Source organism: Seriola dumerili, unplaced genomic scaffold (genome assembly GCF_002260705.1).
Source record: "Seriola dumerili isolate Sdu_G_001 unplaced genomic scaffold, Sdu_1.0 BDQW01000109.1, whole genome shotgun sequence".
NCBI classification, from domain to species: domain Eukaryota; kingdom Metazoa; phylum Chordata; class Actinopteri; order Carangiformes; family Carangidae; genus Seriola; species Seriola dumerili.
The window spans coordinates 1,519,413-1,539,542 of NW_019174364.1; the positions used below are offsets into that span (position 1 = coordinate 1,519,413).

Genomic DNA, 20,130 nt, shown 5'->3' on the forward strand with positions numbered 1-20,130 from the left:
CGTCTCTCAGGGGCCATTTCACCTATTGTACCTTAGAAAGTGTCAGTCTGATGAGACAGTGAAAAATTGATGGAGAAAAGTGAAGACTTCCTCCTCACAGAGGGAGGGAGAAGGGAAAACAGATGGAGGAAAACAGCCAACAAATGATCATTCTGAGGACTGAGACAGACACAGACAGCATGGCCCCTTGTCTCCTGAGAAGAAAGGCAAAAAGAACTGAACACCACTATCAGCAATGAGGAGGACAGCTGAAGGAAGAAAGTGGCAGATAAGTGCTCCCAACCATTGTACCACACTCAGATAATCTGCAAACAGGGCTGTTTTCTAGATATATAAAGTACAATTTACCATTTCCTGGTGAGCAACAAAAATTGCGACACTAAACCCACCACTCAAGCCATTTCTATTCAGCTGTCAGCGTAAAAAAACATGACACAAATACACAAAACACGCCGGTGACACAATTAATCCCCTGCATAAACTGCATAAATTGCAGAACACAAAAAAACCAAAATGACATGAAACAATTAACGGTTAATAATAACAATTAGGATAATCATATGGGAACTGCTGTCCTAAACCAAAGGTAAATTACAAGTTTAAGAACTGAACTTTAACCAACCAACCAATTACGAGAACTCATCGGCAGCCATCTCAGAGAGTCTGGAGGCTACACTGCCTACACGTTCATGTTAGTATTAATCCAGGTTGTATTCATGCATGTGTCCACACCACTAGAGGGTCTGGCATCTGATATTATTGTTGTGGTGATATTGTGCAGTATATAGTTGTTTCTACGAGAATCTAATCTTGTCAAGGCCGCATTTGTGAGAAAAGAATAATTTCATCAATCAGTATTATGCCATGCACAGTATATTATATGGCTTTTGCATTTGGAAAGTGTTACAAAGAAAATAAAACTAAACTATTCTACCAGTCATTTAATGTGTATTGCTGCTGGAGGTTGAGCAACTTTGTTTTACTTAGAGAGGCAGAAAAGGCTCGGTCTCTGAAGATCTACGAGACAAGCAAAAGTAGTCAGAGACAAGTAGACTGTGACAGATTTAGAAGGCTACCAGAATTAAATGCCTAAGTGTTATCCCTTTAGGGTAACTGCACCGTGCCGTCTCTCAAAGGTGATCAGAAAGTTCAAGGCTTTTCTTTCTTATTCAAATGTGATCTCAAAAGATGGGTGGATTTCACAAATGAACAGTATCTATTTGAAATATACAAATACTAAATATAAGTTCAAATATCTTGAGGCTTTCATGAAGAGGACACTGTGTGCTTGTCAAGCTACACATACTGCAAATCCTCTACTATATGCAGGACATTCAGTGATTCTGTGGAACAAGTGTTAATAGAAAAACATGAGGATAGAAATTGACTTTTTTTTTTTTTCACTCCAGTTGTCATTTCAGGGTCATTCTGGTCACATTTGCTGAGGCATGTCTGAGTTCAGATTGCTGTCCACATAAATTCAGTGAATATGAATATGAAGCAGATTTTTCTTGCATGATATTTAGAGCAGAGGAAGCAAACAGAAGAGAAAAATTACATCCATCAGTTGGTATTCCCTCGAGCTTTTCAAAATTTTGAACCAAGACATATTTTGGTGCTAAATGCTGCAGGAACACTATACCAACTTGGGCCGCAGTAAGTTAAAATGACTTCAAAGGTAATATTCACCTGATGGTCGATAATGACAGCAAGCTTCCAGCGGCTGCAGGGCACAGAGACTGTCCCCGTTACAGATAAGATGACCATAGGACGAAGCCTTCTATCTTACTACCACAGGACATCACAGGGTTTTTTTTTTTTACAGAGAGAAAAACAGAAATTTAAAGATTGGATTGAAGCGTAAAACTTTAACTTCAGGTATGAAAAGAGTAGGCCTACCCCAGCTGATTAAAATTGCTGTCTCATAGCACTGGATAGCAATGGATAGCCAAAAAAAAAAAAGGGATCAAAACCAATGGTCAATGTTTTTTTATGTTTTTTTTTTTATTCCACACGTCTTTGTGTTTTGCCTTTAATAAGAGTGAAGGAGTCCTCCATCAAAAAGTTTTAGAAGTCAGAAGAACTGAAAAAGTGACCTTTGGAATGAAAGTGGCATATCATCTGTTCTCTTACAGGTTCCTCTGTTAAACGTGTGTGAAGAAAGAGGCGACTCTATAGCACTCAGCAGCAACACCGAACATGTAATTGAGGGGACAGTGATACTTGACAGCTTCCTGTACAGCGAGTGTGTTAATGACAGTAATCTGTAAGATTATGGAGGATACCACTCCATCCGACCCTCCTCTCCCTACCAACTTACTTACCCGTCATTCTCCTCCTTTTACTTCTCTAAGCATACCCAATGCGTTTCTTCTCTTTACTGTTTCGCTTCGTCAGTATGGTTATTTTGAATGTCAAAACAGCAGTAACAATGTTTCCTCAATAGTTGAACCAGTCCTTCCAGACACTTCTCAGGATCCTGCTCCTTCACACAGAGGAGGGGATGATGGAGCATAGTATCTCTACAGCCCTTTATAATCTACATTTCATTTCAAAGCCCTGAGGAGAAAGAAGGGGTTGAAAGGGACTGAGGGCATAGTGAGTGACAGTAGTCGTTGCCGGTACGAACAATCCAGGTGTCACTCAAGCAACAACACTCTTTACACAGACTTATTCAGCCTTGACAAATGAACAAGGACTGTTTGAAAGTCACTGAGCTGAATAAAGCAGTTAAGTCCTAAGCTTCTCTTTTTTTTTTTTTTTTTTTATCTCTCCCAGTTACTTAACTTCGCTCACTGAGGTCTCAAACCTCTGCACCTTGGTTAGGTGCCCCCATCCTGTGGTCGCACTCATACTTGAATGGTTCAGAATTGCCTGTTGGATTGCTTTTCAGAAAATCCCTCAAGAGGAGATTGGAGTAAATTCATTTAATTTGCATGTCTATCTCAGCAAAAGACATGACCAAATTGTAGGAATATTTTAGCTGACACAAGGGAATGAACGTGTGTGTTCTCTTCTTCTGCATTGCAGAACACACATCACAGATAAACAAACTGACCAGGTGTTCACAAAGAGCTTTAGAAATGAAACATGTATAGTGCTAATAGAACAACAACTTCTACAATTTGTGAAGGACTTTTGGACTTTGCTTGGTAAATCAACCAATCACAAATATGTCAGCAGCAGTTTCAACACTACAGGCTGATTTCAAAGTATTTCCAGGTTGTTTGTGATTGCAAGAACTACATTTCTATTTTTTTATTCCAACCAGTTTTCCATATATTTCTAAAAATATACATTTCACTTGTTCTTTTCCTGAGGGATTTAGGTTATAATAATAATAATAATAATAATAATAATAATAATAATAAGACAGCACAACATGTGCAGGATTTTCACTAAGTCATCATACCGTAGCTCTTTCTTTGATATATTTTCACTATATCAACATTGTAAAGAAGCACAAGCCAGGGCGCAAATACAACAATACACAATCACTGACTAATAACATCAAAGCAGACAGCGCACATCTTGTGAGCATTTGCTCAGTGTTCACATCCTAAGTGATTGATAAGATGGCCACTGGCACAAAACAGTTTGTCCCATATCTAAAAATAACTATCCTTCTTAAATAGTAATCACACCCTATTGCCTGATCTTGATTCAGAGCGACAGTGCAACAGAGAATAAAGTTTGAATCAGATCAATCATATGTAGAAGTGACATTTAACACCAACAGTAGATTCCCAGCTGCTGGAGGATGAAAGTCATGTTTGAACATTTGACAGACAAACTCCACAGAGCTTTCTGCGGGGAGACTTAGCTTGCAGGGTCATGATGCAACATCCTTGATAAGAGGCAAAGTGATTTTGTACATTAATATAATTAACTGGTTAAAAATTAAATCACATACAAGAGAAACTGATTTGATTAAATTGCATTACATTGAACTGCATCTTCTCATCATCAGAAGAAATTACTGCTAATAGAAGTTATGATGTCTTCAGCTGAGCATAAATACCAAAAAGTGCATTGCATAAAGAGTAATTAAGCATTTGATTTCATTTTTAAGACCCCACTTGTCTTACTTGATTTGCATAATTTTTACCCCAAACGGTGCTCATCGTTTGTGATTATAAGACATCAGGAAAGAATTAGAAACAAGGTGGGGTAAAAACCTAGACTGTCTATGGTCAATGTGAAGAATTGAGAACGTAGTTGAAAACTGTTGTGGAACATCATAAATCACTGCTTCAGAATCTGATTCAAACGTTTAAAAACACATGGAACACTGCACACCTCTGTGGGTTTTTCATACTGTTGAATTGTGGTGTGCTAGTTAGAGTTTGTCAACCTTCAACTGCCACCATTCATTTTTCTCTGACCTGTCCACAAGCACTACAATTGTAAATGATAAAATATTGCCTTCTTATGTCTCTGTATTTGTTAAAGCACTGCCACTGTCCCTCCCATGTTTCTATGCTCTGCATTGTTCCCAGTTTAAACACTTTAAGCACCAGTCCCTCTCCTCAAGCACCAGTAATTCTACAGAACACTTCATACATTGTTCATTATACTGAACAAAGCCTCCTAAGCTTTACTGAAGTAGCAGTAATACGATTTTCACTATAGCCATGTGCAAGTGTGTGTGTGTGTGTGTGTGTGTGTGTGTGTGTGTGTGTGTGTGTGTGTGTGTGTTCATATCCTGGTGGGGACTTCAACCTGAATACAGACTAACCCCTGACCCTCAACAAAAAATGTATAAATTGAGTAAATTCTACTACTAAGTGTGATGTCTTCACATTCCATTCAATATTCTATAACTCATTTTTATATAGCAACTAAGTGTTTCTTAGAGCAAGCAGAATTTACAAGGAGAGCTGCATAATGTTCATAATTACATAGATCTATGAAATGTATGATTGTAGTCATTATCTTAATGTATGGCTTATTTTAATGTTTAGATATGGATTCTGTATTTGAAGTAGCCTGCATTTTAATGTAAACCATTGTGCATGTGCAGGTTATTGGAAAGGTTGGGTTTTTATTGGTTCAAATAAAAAAAACAAAGTGTGCAACACAACAGTGTTTGACAGTCAATAAGGAAGACATACACAGGCCAGACACTTTAAGAGTTCCTGTCAGAGAGCAGCTGATAAACATAGTAAATTTGTAAATAGAAGAAATGTGAGACTTAAAAAAGACAGACAGTTTTCTAATAAATCATACTGACAGCATGGCCTGATCTCTGCAGCTCATTAGTGTCATGAGTAACAACTGAAACAGACAAAAGAATTACATACAACTTCTGAATATTGGAATGCAACTCAAAAGGTTTTGCATGAATCTGTACCCTAAGAGGTTTTGAATTTAATCTCAGTTTTGCCCCTATATGAAACCTAACAGTTATAATTAAACCAGGCTTCCCTTCTAAGTCTTCCAGCATATGACACTGCCTCCATGACTTTGTCCAGTGTATAAACCCCACGACCTTTTCTGACCTTTCTGATTGTACATCACAGTTAGTTAAATGTCTGCGTTTTTAACAGGCCCTGCGGACTAGCATCTGTGCTCTGTTTTGCATCACTCTCGCCTATGCAGACGACACTAACAGAATTGGGAGAGGCAGCACCTTCTGTCCCAAAAATGAAGCTTCGTTTTCCACCGTGCTGAGGAAGACTTCATGATCGCTACCCGTGCGTGTCAGTTGCTAAAAAAAGGCCATTTCCCAGGAACAAAGGAAAACTTGCTTTATATTCAGCCCAGAACCTCTGCGCTGGCAAGAAATTTCGGTGCCCTCAAGCAAACAAATGTTCCATCGTCTGCCTTTCACAAACCTTTAGATCTCGGTGAATGTCAGCAATATTATCCTCCTACCCCAGTCCCCTAACCAGTCTGAAGGCCTGGCCACCGTGCTCGAATCAAATCTCAAGATGCCAAGGTGTCTGTGATGTAGCCCAGCACTAAAAAGCCAAGGCACAGAAGAAAAACACTGGGGCCGATCGATGGTCTGACTAGGCAAATATCAAGCCCGGCCATGGGGCAGCGACTCAAAGTGTCTGACAGACAGAAATCATTGTGCCATGACAAGCCAGGCATGCTAAATGCTGATGAGCTTGTTTGAAAAGGTCTCACCACTTGGGATATTTCAAGTGTCAGCCATCAACAGCATGCTTTATTCACAAAAAGAAAGCCATCGAGAACCGGCTGTGCTGTTAGGCTGCTTCTGTTAAATGTGAGCCACATTTCACTTTGAATATTGTTGTTGAATTATATATATACTAATAAACTATTCATAATGAAGTCAAATGCTGTTGTGTTTCATCATTTGATTTCAATGCATTAGCTTTCACATAGATTTGTGGTTAAAATCCTTTAAAGGTCCTTCTCTGCAACTGGTGCTTCAACCCCTGTCAGCATTTTGTTTTAAATGACTCTTCAGCTGCTTCCATCTCAAACATTTCAGCAGTTTCAGAAACACTTCACACTCCACTGAAACCCGAACTGCTTTAAGGGTTCCAAAGACTCAATGTGATATGACATTCCAATTGTTTTCAGCTGTACATGTAAACCATCTTCAGAAAGAGCAAGAATTTTGCATTTTCTTTTTAATCAAAGATGTGTTGGTCTGTTTTCAGTGTGTGCTCGTTACAAAAGATATAAGGGAGCATGAAATGTGGACAATTGCCTGTGTTTCACATAATAAATGTGGGTGTTTTATATGCTCTAACAATTTCAAAATGGAGAGTTGGTTTAGTCAGTTTGATGGCTGACATTTGCTTGACAGTATATTTTCGTCGTCACTCTTTGACAGTTCCTGTGTAAATGTATCCAGTTATATTATTAGGATTCGATTCTCTGCCTTATAAAGCAATGCTGCTTCTCAAAGAACACCAGGTAAATTTACCATTCTGGGTGAATTCTGTGATGCCACAGAATCAGTCTCCAGGAGGAAACGAGGCATTGGATGTTGCAAGAAGCAAGAACTGAATTTCAACAAACTCAAGTGTTGTACAGTGTGGTTTGAGACCACAGGGAGACAACAACATCCCTGTTAAACTGATAATACTTGACAACACACAGCTGTATTTAAATAACTAGATGGCTCCTCTTTTAATAACAAAATACCGCAGTGCAATACCACTGGACTTTATAAATGTACCAAAGAGTCAGAAGAGAAACAGCTGCAAACTGCACTTGCACTGTCCAACCTTCAAGCTACATCCAAAGATGTAATCCGTGCGACTTGAATTTAAAATCAAATGCATTTTTTCTAAATATTACCAAACAGTTTGGAATCAAACTTCCCTCTGTGGATTTCATGACTGTAGCTAAATTGTGTTGTGTGTTGTAAACCCCAGATCAAAACTCCAACCAATTTTCTTTCTATCCACTTAATTTTGTGGAGATCAGTTTAAGTTTTTGCAGTTTATTACAGACACACAGACAGAGAACTTGCATTCTGCCTGTCTTGCCTTTTAAGCCTGTCTTCCTCCAGAACACGTCAATATGAACACAATAGTTTGTGTGTAGGATTTTCTTTCCTGTAGTTGCATATCAATAATAGCTGGAGGGGAAATAATGGATGAGGATAGAAAGCAACCCACACAAGACATTATAACTAAGCACTATTGGTTAGACTGTCTGTCATGCTGTTGAATTGTATCACATTGTTATGGGAGGTATCTCCAATATTTTGTCCACCCCAACTCTATCGGTGGGGGTTGTAGTTTCTGAATATTAGAAACTACAGCCTCTCAAATAAACATAAAGTTGAATCAACAGTTCTCTAAAACAGTTTAACCAAATCATGAACATCAAGATTTTCATTAAAGGCTTTATTTCAGAGCTATTACCACACTAGACTGCATAGTAATGTGTACCTAATAAACTGGCAACTGAGTCGATGAGAAAATCTTATATACTTTAAAATTCAAATGTATGTATCAAAAGTCGAGACCATCAAACTGTAGTAGCTATTATTCTTTTGTCTGATTCAACAAGTATCTGTATTTATATTACAGATCGTAATAGATGGTTTATTAATTCTGTAATTCAATATGTAATGCAATATTGTTTCTCATGCAACAACCACAACCACAACTATAGCCACAAGTGTTGAGACTTCAAAACGGGATAGCAAATCATAAGTAGCAAGTGTAGAAACAAAGATCAAAGGAAGATTTAATATTGTTGGTGAAGGAGACTGATGCCCAGTTTGATGACTGTGTGAGCTGACCTTTCAAACAGGCTAAGTGCCACTGGAGCGGAGCCAGGTTTAACAGCATCCAAGCAGATGGTAGAGCCGGCCAGACAGGACACACAAACACATTCCTCCAGCAGAGGCAGAGTGATTGAGACAACCTGTGGTGTTGCCACCTGTTTTAGCACACTCCATAATTAAACCATATCTTCAAAACTCTCTGCCCATCACAATGACTCACTTTCCCAGCATCCCTCGAGCAGCACTCAGTGAGATCATTCATCATAAAGTGCTAAAAGAAGCTCAAAATGTTCTCCTCCTCTCTTCTCCTTTGTCTTCAAGTTCACTCCATGTCTCCATCTCCTCTCCAACCATCAATCTCTTCCTGCTGTTCGGACCCAACACACACCTACCTACCCTCCAGGGGATGCCGCAAAGGCTGGCGTAAAGAAAAGATTTGACATGTTCTGCTTTTCGCAAATCATATCTTAACTCTGTGAAGCCTGAAAACACACAGTATGACTCAGACGTGCATGTGACGATCACAAGGTTAGATATTGATAATTTACTTGCAAGTGTTTGACGTAGTCCCACCTCAGACTCAGCAATGATTCATTCTATCACACACACACAAACATAAATTCGCACATTTCCTTTCCAGTTTTCCTAACACTAAAATAAGCATACAGGCGGTGGCTCACAATAGTTATTTATTCCACCTGATCTATTTCCAAGATGGAATATCATTCAGAAATAATGTTTGAAAAATATAAAATATTTTGCAAATGGTCAGTACCGGAGTCCAAATAGAAAAAGTGGAAGCCCACAGAAAGCGATTTAATGGTGCTTTGTGTGCTGACTCAGTGCGCAGCCAAGACACTGTGTGGGAACGCTGAGGGCCCATGGGACATGTATGTGATGGGCTTAAGATGCTAGCTGTGTGAATATAATGTTTGCTTCACTGTGATACATAGTGATTAATGCTGTTTTCCTTTACCCTTACATTTAGTTTACACAGGGATTAAGTCACTTTTCACACACCTGGGCTTGCACAAACATCTGTCCATACAAGGGTTATAGTTCTGTGTAGTGCGCACATGCATGTACATTGTCTCTAACCCGCTGCCAAATCTATGATATGTATACACTGTATATACAGTAAATTAGTTATTAGTTACATTGATTTTTTTGGGTTATCATTAGTCTTAAAAGAACTTTACATTTCACAAATTGTATGTATTGACTGTGATATGAAAATAAGTCAAGTGACTGAGAGAGGTTCTGCAGAAAATAATCATAATACCTTGATGTAGAGCTCCAGCCGTGGGTAGACTCTCCTCACACTCAGGAGAATAGAGAAAAACGTCCTGTGGGGGAATGAGGTAGTGACCACATGTGTGACTTCGGGAAAGGAGAAGACATTAAAGCCAGATGTCTCATAGCGCTTTAGAAGCTCCTCATCGGCCTTGTTTTCGCCTTCGCTCAGAATACTGCCGACAGCATAGCGACACTGTGGTCCAGGCACCTAGGAGCAAAAGTTAGGATGAAAAGAACTGTTAAATAATGATAGATAAAATGGGATATATGAACAAGATAGACTGATAGTTTAGATAGATTGATCGAATAGAAGAGATACCCACACATACCTTTTCCTCTTTTACTCATTACCGTGATTACAGGGCCTCTAATAAGACAGCATCACTACTGACAGATTAATGCTCTCAAGCAAAAAATATTATCTGTCCATTTTCCAAAAAATCCTTAATGTTTGATTGCGTTCCAGTGCAGGAACTGATTGTACAAAATCATCTTTACTCAATAAATCACTCAATCACTCTGAAAAACAAGGGAAAACTGTCTGAAATGCCGTCTGCCATCAACATTTCTAAATACCGGTCTCTAAGGACTGATGAGCCATAAACATAAGGGTGTGGGTATATTTCATAATCAGTGGATAGCACACATTAAAATAAAACAATGGGACGTTAGGAGGAAAAAAAATAATATCTTCTGTGATGTCAGCTAGGTTCCAAAGTTAAAGAGAAGATATGCTCATTAATAGGAGCTCTAATTGGAGCATTTGGCAGTGCAGCAATTATTGCTCCTTCTTCAATTCTGAGCACCCTGGTGCCCATTAAAAAATAAGAAAAGGGAGACACTTTTTACAAATGAATACTCCTGGGACATCCAAGAATTTCTCCCTACTGTGCTGAGCTGAGCACCACTGAAGGCTCATGGAATAAATAAGCTGGACTGGTCCAATTTGTTCATAAACCTATCAATGCTACGCTTCAAGCACAGCCAGTGTGTCTAAGAATGCCCATTTTCTCCTCTGTTCCTCAACACGCAAAGCCAGTGATGGGTACAAGTGTGGTGCTCACTGAGCTCTGCAGACTAAGCAGATTTTTTTCCAACACACACACACACACACACACTGCAAGAAGTGTTATATCTGCATAAATGTATGACCTAAGCTTTGTTTGGTATCAGCAGAAGAACAACAGATGATCCTATTCTGAGTATTATTATGAATATAGTGCACCAGTCTACTTAAATCTGGGCTGGTACACTGTTGAATGTGAATCACTGATTATCAGAATCAGTTTTTCAGATTTTACAGAGCAATCACTATCTTTACCTGACCATGTGACCATTTCACAGATTCATCCTCAGGGTAGAGCGATAACAGTAACTCTAATACTCAACTCATTGATCGACAGGAGATTAATCAGCATCTCATTTGTTCACTGATAAATAGTTTGAGCCATTTCGTAAGCAATGAATGCCAACAATTATCTGGCAGCGGCTTCTCCAATGTGAGGATTTGCAATTTTTCCTTTGTTTCACTTCACTGTAAACTCAATATCCTTTTTTTGAACTGTTGGTTGGACAAAATGAGACAACAAGTACATCCATTTCTCCCTCCCGTATGTTGCCACTGTTGAAACAAACAAAAAAGTGAAAAATCTGCTATTTATGCACAGGATATTTAGATGATGAGAGTTGCAACTAGTCTCTAGTTAGCATGGTACCAAAATACTTTAGGTGCTCAGTGCACATTATCAAGGGTAGATTCAATAAGGTCTCAGAGAAAGAGAGATGATCTCCCATCATCAAAAGTCCTCTATCCCCGAAATAAACATCTACTCACCACTCCAAATCAATAATGGTGTTTGTCACTAGAGTCAAAAGAAGAGTGAGGACTCAAGATATCTAGTTAATGGGCTTGACTGATCTTATTTTAAGTACTACAAGTAAATTCGGGAAACTTTACACATGAGGATATTTTCAACACTTTGGATGTTTTTGGGGCTCACAGTGGGAAGTCTGAGCCAAGTGGATTTATTAATCATCACAGGACTCCAAGCAGGGAGTCCAGAACAAAGAGCAAGCACCAAAAGCACAAGCCTCTGTCCACAATTTTTGTTCTGCCTCTCTGCACTCATCAATACACAAGTGTGCTGTCTTTTTTATGTTTCTTCAATACGCTGACAGCTCATCTGAAGCAAAAAAGTTCAGAAATTTAACTCGAGGAATCCCTTCTTCTTGTCTTTGTAGCAAATCATCTGAACTAGCTTTGGTAAAGCATCAAGAAAGGCAAACTACCTTCAACAGCATATGAAGTATTTTATAGCCACACACAGATCCAGCAAGGCTCGCATTTTAAATGTTTTTCTACGACTTTCTGAAAGGACAAGTATTAGCGAATTTTTCAACTATTTCATCATTCACTGTGTGAGATTCAGAGTGATCGTATTTCCTGACTGGTACCTCCCCTAGCTGCTATGCCCTCTGCTTTCATCATATCGTGACCCAAACATGGGTCCCTGAAGACAATCAGACACATTTGTCATTTCAACACAATTCGACTTGTCATCTGGGTTTTTATTTAGACAATCCTTGTCTCCAGGGCCACAAACCCTGACCCCGATCGCTTACTTCGAATATCAAGTTTGACAGAAAACCACATGATCTACCCACCTTACCTCCCTCTGACGTTTGTTGGACGCAGAGGGCCAGCGGAGAAGAAGAGAGCTGCATGGTAGAGGTGAAGTGGGCACACCAGGTCAGAAAACCCCCCTGGCTTTGAAACTGTGAAGAGGCTGGTGGAGGGCTTAGTGAGTGGAGCTCAGAAATTTGTGTTGGCCGTTTGAAGGAACAGACAGAGCTGCTCCTGCCATGTATCCATGGCAACCATCTCAGGACCAACTCGAGCCCTTGTTGAGGTCTTTTGTTTCTCCAGAGGAAGTGATTAAAGGAGGTAAAAGTGAGAAAACCAAGAACAGAGGATGAGTCTAGCCATGCTGACACTTATCCTCTGTCAGCTGCACTTCTGAAAATCCTTCTCACTGCAAATATCAATGGACAGTGTCCCACAATTTATCCACAAAATACCAGTCCTCCTATCTGAGAGCACTCTGGGGCTCCTGATGCGGGGACTGAATGGCATCCTGAGGCTCGGACGCTAATGAGCTGAGATCATTACGCCAATTATTTTAACTTAGATCAGGACTTGGCTGTGACTGTGCAGAGGAACTAGGACCCACAGTTAGACTAATTGCCGGCTTGGGAAAAAGAGGATGAGCATAACAAAAGGATTCTAATGCGAAGCTGGGACGAGTCTGTCGCTGAACTCTGGTTACACTCCATCAGGTTGTTGTGGATCAGGCTATGGCAGGTTCAAGCAGTGCCACTTAAGTCAATACTATTGAAAACCAGTTCTTCTGAGACAGAGGTATTATCACAGTATAGGTGACTCAATACTGATAAATTCTGACTATTGGGAGTTCCAAATGCAACATAATAATATAAGGGTATATACTGTAACATGGGAAGAAAGAATCATTAATAATACCCAACCAAGATGCTGACTGATCATTTACTCCTCCATTAAAAGCTACGAATTCAAAACTGTATTCTATATACTGTAGACATGCACTGCAGATATTGATCGATTATGCTACTGATTTGATTTGATTATTCGTTTAGTCTATAAAATGACTATAAATTGTAAAAAAAAAGGTCTAACACATGTTCCCAATCACACCTTCAGAAAACATGTCTCCCGATCAACAATCCAAAACTGAAGAATATTCAGTCTACAATGAAATAAAACAGAGAAAAGCATAGATTAATGAAATATCAACATTGTTGTATATTGATTTTCTTTTGATGGATTAATTGAGTGCTCAATTAATTTCTTTTTAATTCCTCCATACTTAGTCAATTACTTAGTATAGTGAGCATATATGACACAAAAACTTTCTTCAGACTCAGTAAAGTTTTATCTTACATTATTGCCATGATATTACAATAATTACATGGTATCTAATTTTATATATGCCCAAACTCTACATTGTGTAGTGCATGAAAGTGTTTACGTTCCGTGTAGCTTGAGGTAATCAGTTTGCTATGACAGCAGGATACATACAGTGATCAACAGTCACTATCAGCTTATGCTATAGCAGATGCATGTTTCTTAAGGCCACATCTGTCAGGCCTCTGTTTTCCCCTCTAGTTACCTGAACCTCCAAACTGCTTAATCATTTCAAGGTGCTACTCCTCATTCCATTCCTTCTTGGTATGTTTATCCAGAGCCTATTGAAAAAAGGACTCACGCTAGACTCACTTTAAAATGTGAGAACCAACACCACATGATTTTGGAAACCCCACTGAGTGAGCAGGATTAGGTATCAGGAAAACAGATCCGGCAGATATTATTTCCTGCTGCTTATAGACACTAAGGTTTGGGGATGGATGAGTTCAAACAGGGTACAGTCAGTAGTGTGGGAAAACATCTCACGGATATATCCAACTAACTAATTGTGTTTTTAGCAACATTGGTGTGGCAGTAAAGGAGACCACAAAAGACGCAGTCAAATTCAAAGAGGTGCTGGAAGCTTCCACATTCTGACTGTTGATCTTTAAGGAACTCCAACAACATGATAACATATGTTTCATCATAACTTCCACTACTGGAGTTGATTTTTATTTCATAATCAGCATTCCTCATTTCATTTCATTCTGGCATTTTTCCCAGTGACACTTATAGCTCCGCTCCTAAGAGCAACAACAATCCCAAGGTAATTCAGAGTTTCACATACCAGGATACTGCTGTAAAAACCCTGAGCTAAAAAGACAAGCTGATCAGCTTAGTGTCAGAGGGTGAATCCAACATTACCAGCCTGGAAAGCTTGATTCATTGATCAATGATTCAAAATACACCATAACTAAACACACATACAAACCACAAATCTGACTGAGACTCTCTGAGGCAAAATTAATTAGCATACAAAAACTTGGTGGTTTAACAACAGAATTCAGAGTCTGATTTCAAACTGTGAAATCAAATTGGGATCACTTCAATAATGTACTGCTAAATTAAGATCACTGTCATGGAATTCAAATTTATACTACTTTTTAACAATTTGTTGATTTATTATGATCAGTGCCATTAGTGGGTAACCATACTTTACTGGTTTGATTCAACTTGCTTCGTATTTCTTGAAATATATATCTTTATTCATGAAAAAGTCCAATATACCTGAATTTATGCTCTGGTTTGGAACTACATCTCAGGACCAAAATAAACAAGTCCGAAATGCACTTAGATCATTTTTTATGATATCTGAATCCACAAAATACCCTGTCCAGATGTGTTGTGATAATGCTTAGGGGAAAACACAAACATCTGCCAGTGCCAAAAGTATAAAGGCTGTGTAAAACAGAAAAAAAGACAGAATGTAAAGTCCTCATGAACTAAACTGATCATCAAGTTCGGACTACCTGCTGTGAATTGGGATCCATATTTCGATTTGTTTTTTGAGAATGGCATTGTCGCCATCTAGTGGTCTACTGGTTTATGTTAAAAAAAGTCTGTCCGATTTTTAAGTTAAATAATTGAGAAAAGTGCGGGGAAACATGGTAAAAATAAACTGCTGTTCTATAAAGAGTGCTGTGTAATAGATGTTTACCTTTTTAGGGTCATCATAATACACTCCGATGCATGAAAGCTTTGGTCCAATACTGTGAGACTCCTTAAAAAGTTGTCCACAGTTTTTGTACGGTCCCTCTTTAAATTTGTAGGCGAAAGTAATCTTCTTCATGGGAGGAGAGCCGGTTAGCACAATAATGTCTGAGAGGAGTCCCGAGTACAAGATGTAAGCAGCTACTGTTAAAAGACTTAACAACAGGCTGATGAGCGCACACAGACTGACCCAGTCTGGCATGATAGCTGCTAACAGGCGGAGCTGGTACCGTTATTCAACTGCTTCTGAACACACAACGCAGTTTAACATTTTTAAAAGACTGTTATGTTGTTTTCAGCCAGCACTGGCTGTGTAGTCGAACTGAGTTTAGATTTATTTCACTAAACGATAAAGCACTGAAGATTACACGCCGCTCAGGACTTCCTGGAAGGTACCATTTTCGCCGACCAACGGGGTGAATTTCACTAGGACTAAGTATATCAAATTCGTAGAAACAAAGCATGTCCATGTGAAACACATTGTTTTAATTCAGTCCATAACACTTCCGGGGTAGTATATGAGTGTAAAGTTATACATGGATAGGTCATTTGATAAGTTCGTGCCAACTTTGGCATTTCGAGTAACCTACATTATTGACACAAATGTTTGTAACTTATTCTGAATGACAGTTAAAATCTGTGAACGTAACAACAGGTCAGACAGTTCAATGTGCAAAGTCATGAGAAACACGTCTTGCGTGAGACACTAATTTACCATATTTGGCTAATAATTAATATTCATCACACAACCGTGCAGTGCATATGTGTAAGAATGTTACTTCCTAAATGTGAAATTGCTTTTTGTGAGTTAGTGTTCAAGAATTGCAATAGTGACCTCTGAAAAAAAATTTGTGACTGAATCTTATGGATATTACAAAAAGTAATAAATACAACGAACTATTGAAATAGTAGGGCCATATTTAGGTTTTGTGGGTTGTGTTACATTCGTGTCCCGCCCCGTGAGTAAGGTGAAGGCTGGACTTGTTGACATTGGACCGCCTGAATAAAAATTAACTGACGCGTGAGGTCTAACGTCTTTGTTCAATTCATCCGGAATTCAGGAGTATGGCTGCGAATGTGAAAAGGTTTTATGATCTAACAGCTAAACTGCTGTCTGGAGAAGTCTTCAGCTTTGCTGCACTGAAGGGGAAAGTTGTACTCATTGAGAATGTGGCGTCTCTTTGAGGAACAACAACCAGGGATTACACTCAAATGAACGACCTCCACTCTCGTTATTCCGCTGAGGGACTCGTAATTCTGGGTGTACCCTGCAATCAATTTGGTCATCAGGTAAACCATGTGTAATTCCAGAAATGGCTGACATACTGTGAGCATTTTACTTATATATTTACAATATGATCAGATAAGCTATAGGACTCCAAATCAGCTCAAATGTTGACTATTTGTGCTTCTTAATCGTCAGACTATAGAGCAAAAACCAATAGCCACTATTAAGGTCATATATTTTTGTAACTACTCTCAAGAATTTTGGATTTGAACACTATAACTAAAATTAACTAAAATTCAGCTAATAAACAGCAGAGTGGCAAACCATATTACATTACATTACATCATCACTAATGTATTGATTTTAAAGACGCATTTTACTGTTGTATTTACTATGGCTGGAGCAAGTGTTAAACGTTTTATTTAGTACTATTTAGTACTATTTGGTAGTGTATGCTATAACCTCTATAGCCTCACATTTTATAACTGAAAGGTTTTGCATCTTAAAATCTGAATGAACAAAACATAGTAACTGCAGGGTCAGACAGGGAGAAATTTTCATCTCAAATGTAGTAAAGTATGCAGTAACATTAAATGAAAATATATTTTAATATATTTAAATGAAAACCTGCAGTAGCTTTTAATAATCTTGATGGCAGAGTGTTCATCTGCTCTACAATGTATTTAATGTTTCTGTCTTTATTTGTTTTTGTATAACAGGAGAACTGCAAGAATGATGAAATCCTAAGATCTCTGAAGTATGTCCGTCCAGGGAATGGTTTTGAACCAAAGTTCCAGCTCCTTGAGAAGGTGGATGTGAATGGAAAGGATGCACACCCCTTGTTTGTCTATTTGAAGGAAAAGCTGCCATTTCCCAGTGATGATACCATGGCTCTCATAACTGATCCAAAGTTCATCATTTGGAGTCCAGTGTGTAGGAATGATGTCTCCTGGAACTTTGAGAAGTTCCTGGTTAGTCCTGATGGAGAGCCCTTCAAGCGCTACAGCAGAAGTTTCCTCACCAAAGATATTGAGGCAGACATTCAAGAGCTACTCAAGAGAGTCAAGTAAAGTGTGCTACGACACACCCTGGGTGGCTGTAAAGAATATCAGTTATGTACAGCCTGGCTAAAAAGAGTAATCAGTGACACACATCTGTTTTGGGTTTTATCGAGTTTTCCACTTTCACAGTTCAAATTAGCTAGAGCACTACTAAGTAGGCGTTGTGATATTGAAGTACACTATGGTTGTTCAGCCTGTTTACTGAATGAAGACATTCCTTAAAGCCTTTTTGTGAGGGGAGTTTCTGATGAACATGTAAAAGACTTACTCAGCCACTGTGTATGACTCATATCACAAGAGAAGAATTAAACATTTTATGTCAAAGAAAGTGCAGTGATTTCTGTTCAATGCATACAAAAACATCCCTTAAAACAGTCTATCTGGAAATCTGTTTGGCTTTTATTTGACATATGCAAAGTGTTTGCGTGTGTTTGTGAACAAAATCTAAAACTTCAAACATCTTTGCTAACTTGGAGCGTTGCTAGGGCCGTCGTTGAGAGAAATGATTTGACCTGTTTGATTTTAGAAATTTATACTAGATGTAGTGAGTGTTTAACGTAAATGCAGAGATGCAAAATAATAATTTAATCGTCGGCGTTATGTATAGTGTGGACCAAAAAACTGACACCACTTGTGAAATTGTACTTTTGGACCCTACTGTATGTGACTGACTAAGTTACTACCAATTTAAAGCTCTTATGTTAAAATTAAATTAAATTTTGCTGGCTGCCCATGATGATTTTGTTTGTCTTAGTTTACCTTAAATTGATATTTAACGCAAACTAACGTCATACATGTAACATTACTTAAACGTTATATTGCATGGAATAGTAGTTAGTAGTCGTAATACATTTAATGTATTCTTACTTAAAAATAGTTTGTAATTTGTCTCAACTATTACCGATGGCTAACTATAGATAAAACAGGAACATTTGCTCAATGTACGCCATACTTCCTGGATGAACGCAGAGAGCTATCCTTGATTTAACGCTACGCCAGACTGCGACTCGTCCAACATGGCTGGCCAGGAAGATCCAGTGCAAAGAGAGATCCACCAAGATTGGGCAAATCGAGAGTATATAGAAGTAATTACGAGCAGTATCAAAAAAATCGCCGACTTTCTTAACTCATTCGGTAAGCTTTGAAAAAACAAATTTACTGATAAGATCACCACTAATGTGGATGTTTTGTATAAATGGCTAGCTACTTGAGCTAGCTATCCTGCTGTTGCTAGCACTGGTGTTGATGTTTTCAGTGGCCACTCCCAGTTAGCAATTAGCTCTATCGTTAGCTGCGGTCTTGTTATTGTTTCCTCGTACAACTACCTTGACAGTTTGGTGTATGGTTGGCGCACATTTTTGTTTTGCTCGTAAACTGATGTTAGCCGTATAACAAATGTCAAAACATGTAATCAAAACACTGATAGATTCGAGTATTGAAACAGCTAATGCCAGTGTCTTAGCCACTGCTAACGCTAGTCTGTACTGCTGTCATTCATGTAACACCAGCAGCTGCATCACCACTGACATGTTTTCATGTTCTTCAGCATGGACAAATTGCACCATATAGACTAAAATGTCATAACTGTTGCTACATGCAACTTATTACCAACAGACATGTCGTGTCGATCCCGGTTGGCCACTCTCAATGAGAAGCTGACAGCGTTGGAGAGGAGGATTGAATATATTGAGGCGAGAGTAAGTATGCTGCATTGTAATTAAACAAACCGATTGCTTCTTTATTTGTATATTTCAAAGTAATATAACCATCATATAAATTCGTATCTCATTACAGGTGACAAAAGGAGAGACCTTGACCTAGAATTCATCATTGAAATTCACAGAATCCTAGAGCTACTTGCCCATCCCCCCACCCTGAATCCTTGGAATAAGTGTGATGGATTGCACCCTACTTTTTTGGGGCCATGTGGACCATTTTTATATTAAATGGCTAAGTTTTGTGTTATTTTATCTCATGATGCATTTGTATAGAAGATATGGCTCTGTTATGGGCATCAGTGATTCAAGCATCATCAATTTGACAAAATAAAAATGAGCTCCATAAGTATTGGTTTCAAAAATGTGTTGGAGCTAAATTATGGATCAGGTATCAGCACAATTTATTGACCATCTGTGTTGTATACAGTATCATTACCACATCAGAGATTTATGAAAGGGGAACATTCTTGTGTGCCATGTTGAACAATTGTGTAGTCATCTTTATTAAGGACCTGCTTGTACAGTGAACTGTTTGGTGATGTTTCCGGATTTAAATACTGTAATAAATAATAAACAATGACTTTGTTTCATGTTGTAGTTTAACTTAATTGACAAGAAATGTTGACACACACAAGGAAACTGGGTCTAGTTTTCAGTGGCTCTTAATACACTCAACAAAGCAGAAGCTTAGGAAGATACAGCTATAGACACACAGTTAACCAATGATAAGTGAACAGTAACATGTTTAGTACCTTATTATATACAAGCAAGAGATCAGATGTTCAGATCAGATGTCTACATGTTCTTGCACTTTATCTTACACTGTAATACCGTATTTATTACAGTATGAATAATACGGTAGAAGTAAGGGAATTATATTTGTATTGTGGAAT

At 38.5% G+C, this 20,130-nt stretch overlaps 3 protein-coding genes across 3 annotated transcripts in view; 2 read left to right on the forward strand and 1 right to left on the reverse strand.

Moving 5' to 3' along the window:
- The window catches only part of LOC111222799 (testis-expressed protein 264-like), a 32,370-nt gene extending 16,243 nt beyond the window's left edge, over positions 1 to 16,127 (reverse strand). Inside the window, exons 1-2 of the mRNA XM_022746653.1 lie at positions 15,178 to 16,127; positions 9,507 to 9,728 (exon numbers count right to left, since the gene is read on the reverse strand). Coding sequence (XP_022602374.1) covers positions 9,507 to 9,728; positions 15,178 to 15,432 — 477 coding nt within the window. The 5' untranslated portion in view covers positions 15,433 to 16,127. The remainder of the gene's footprint in view (positions 1 to 9,506; positions 9,729 to 15,177) is intronic.
- Positions 16,128 to 16,217: 90 nt separating this feature from the next.
- Positions 16,218 to 18,255, forward strand: LOC111222800 (glutathione peroxidase 1-like). The gene is made up of 2 exons (XM_022746654.1): positions 16,218 to 16,520; positions 17,178 to 18,255. The coding sequence occupies exons 1-2, from the start codon at positions 16,296 to 16,298 to the stop codon at positions 17,526 to 17,528; spliced, it is 576 nt and encodes a 191-aa protein (XP_022602375.1). The 5' UTR covers positions 16,218 to 16,295; the 3' UTR covers positions 17,529 to 18,255.
- Positions 18,256 to 18,485: 230 nt separating this feature from the next.
- brk1 (BRICK1, SCAR/WAVE actin nucleating complex subunit) lies at positions 18,486 to 19,827 on the forward strand. Its single transcript, XM_022746655.1, has 3 exons — positions 18,486 to 18,653; positions 19,134 to 19,216; positions 19,314 to 19,827. The coding sequence occupies exons 1-3, from the start codon at positions 18,536 to 18,538 to the stop codon at positions 19,338 to 19,340; spliced, it is 228 nt and encodes a 75-aa protein (XP_022602376.1). The 5' UTR covers positions 18,486 to 18,535; the 3' UTR covers positions 19,341 to 19,827.
- The last annotated feature ends 303 nt before the right edge of the window (positions 19,828 to 20,130 follow it).

What these genes read in the sequence shown, in the direction of transcription:
- brk1 (XM_022746655.1), top strand. Translation starts at nt 18,536, where the DNA reads ATGGCTGGCCAGGAAGATCCAGTGCAAAGAGAGATCCACCAAGATTGG. An exon ending in CGACTTTCTTAACTCATTCG is followed by an intron (nt 18,654 to 19,133) that starts GTAAGCTTTGAA and finishes TATTACCAACAG; the next exon opens with ACATGTCGTGTCGATCCCGG. An exon ending in TTGAATATATTGAGGCGAGA is followed by an intron (nt 19,217 to 19,313) that starts GTAAGTATGCTG and finishes ATCTCATTACAG; the next exon opens with GTGACAAAAGGAGAGACCTT.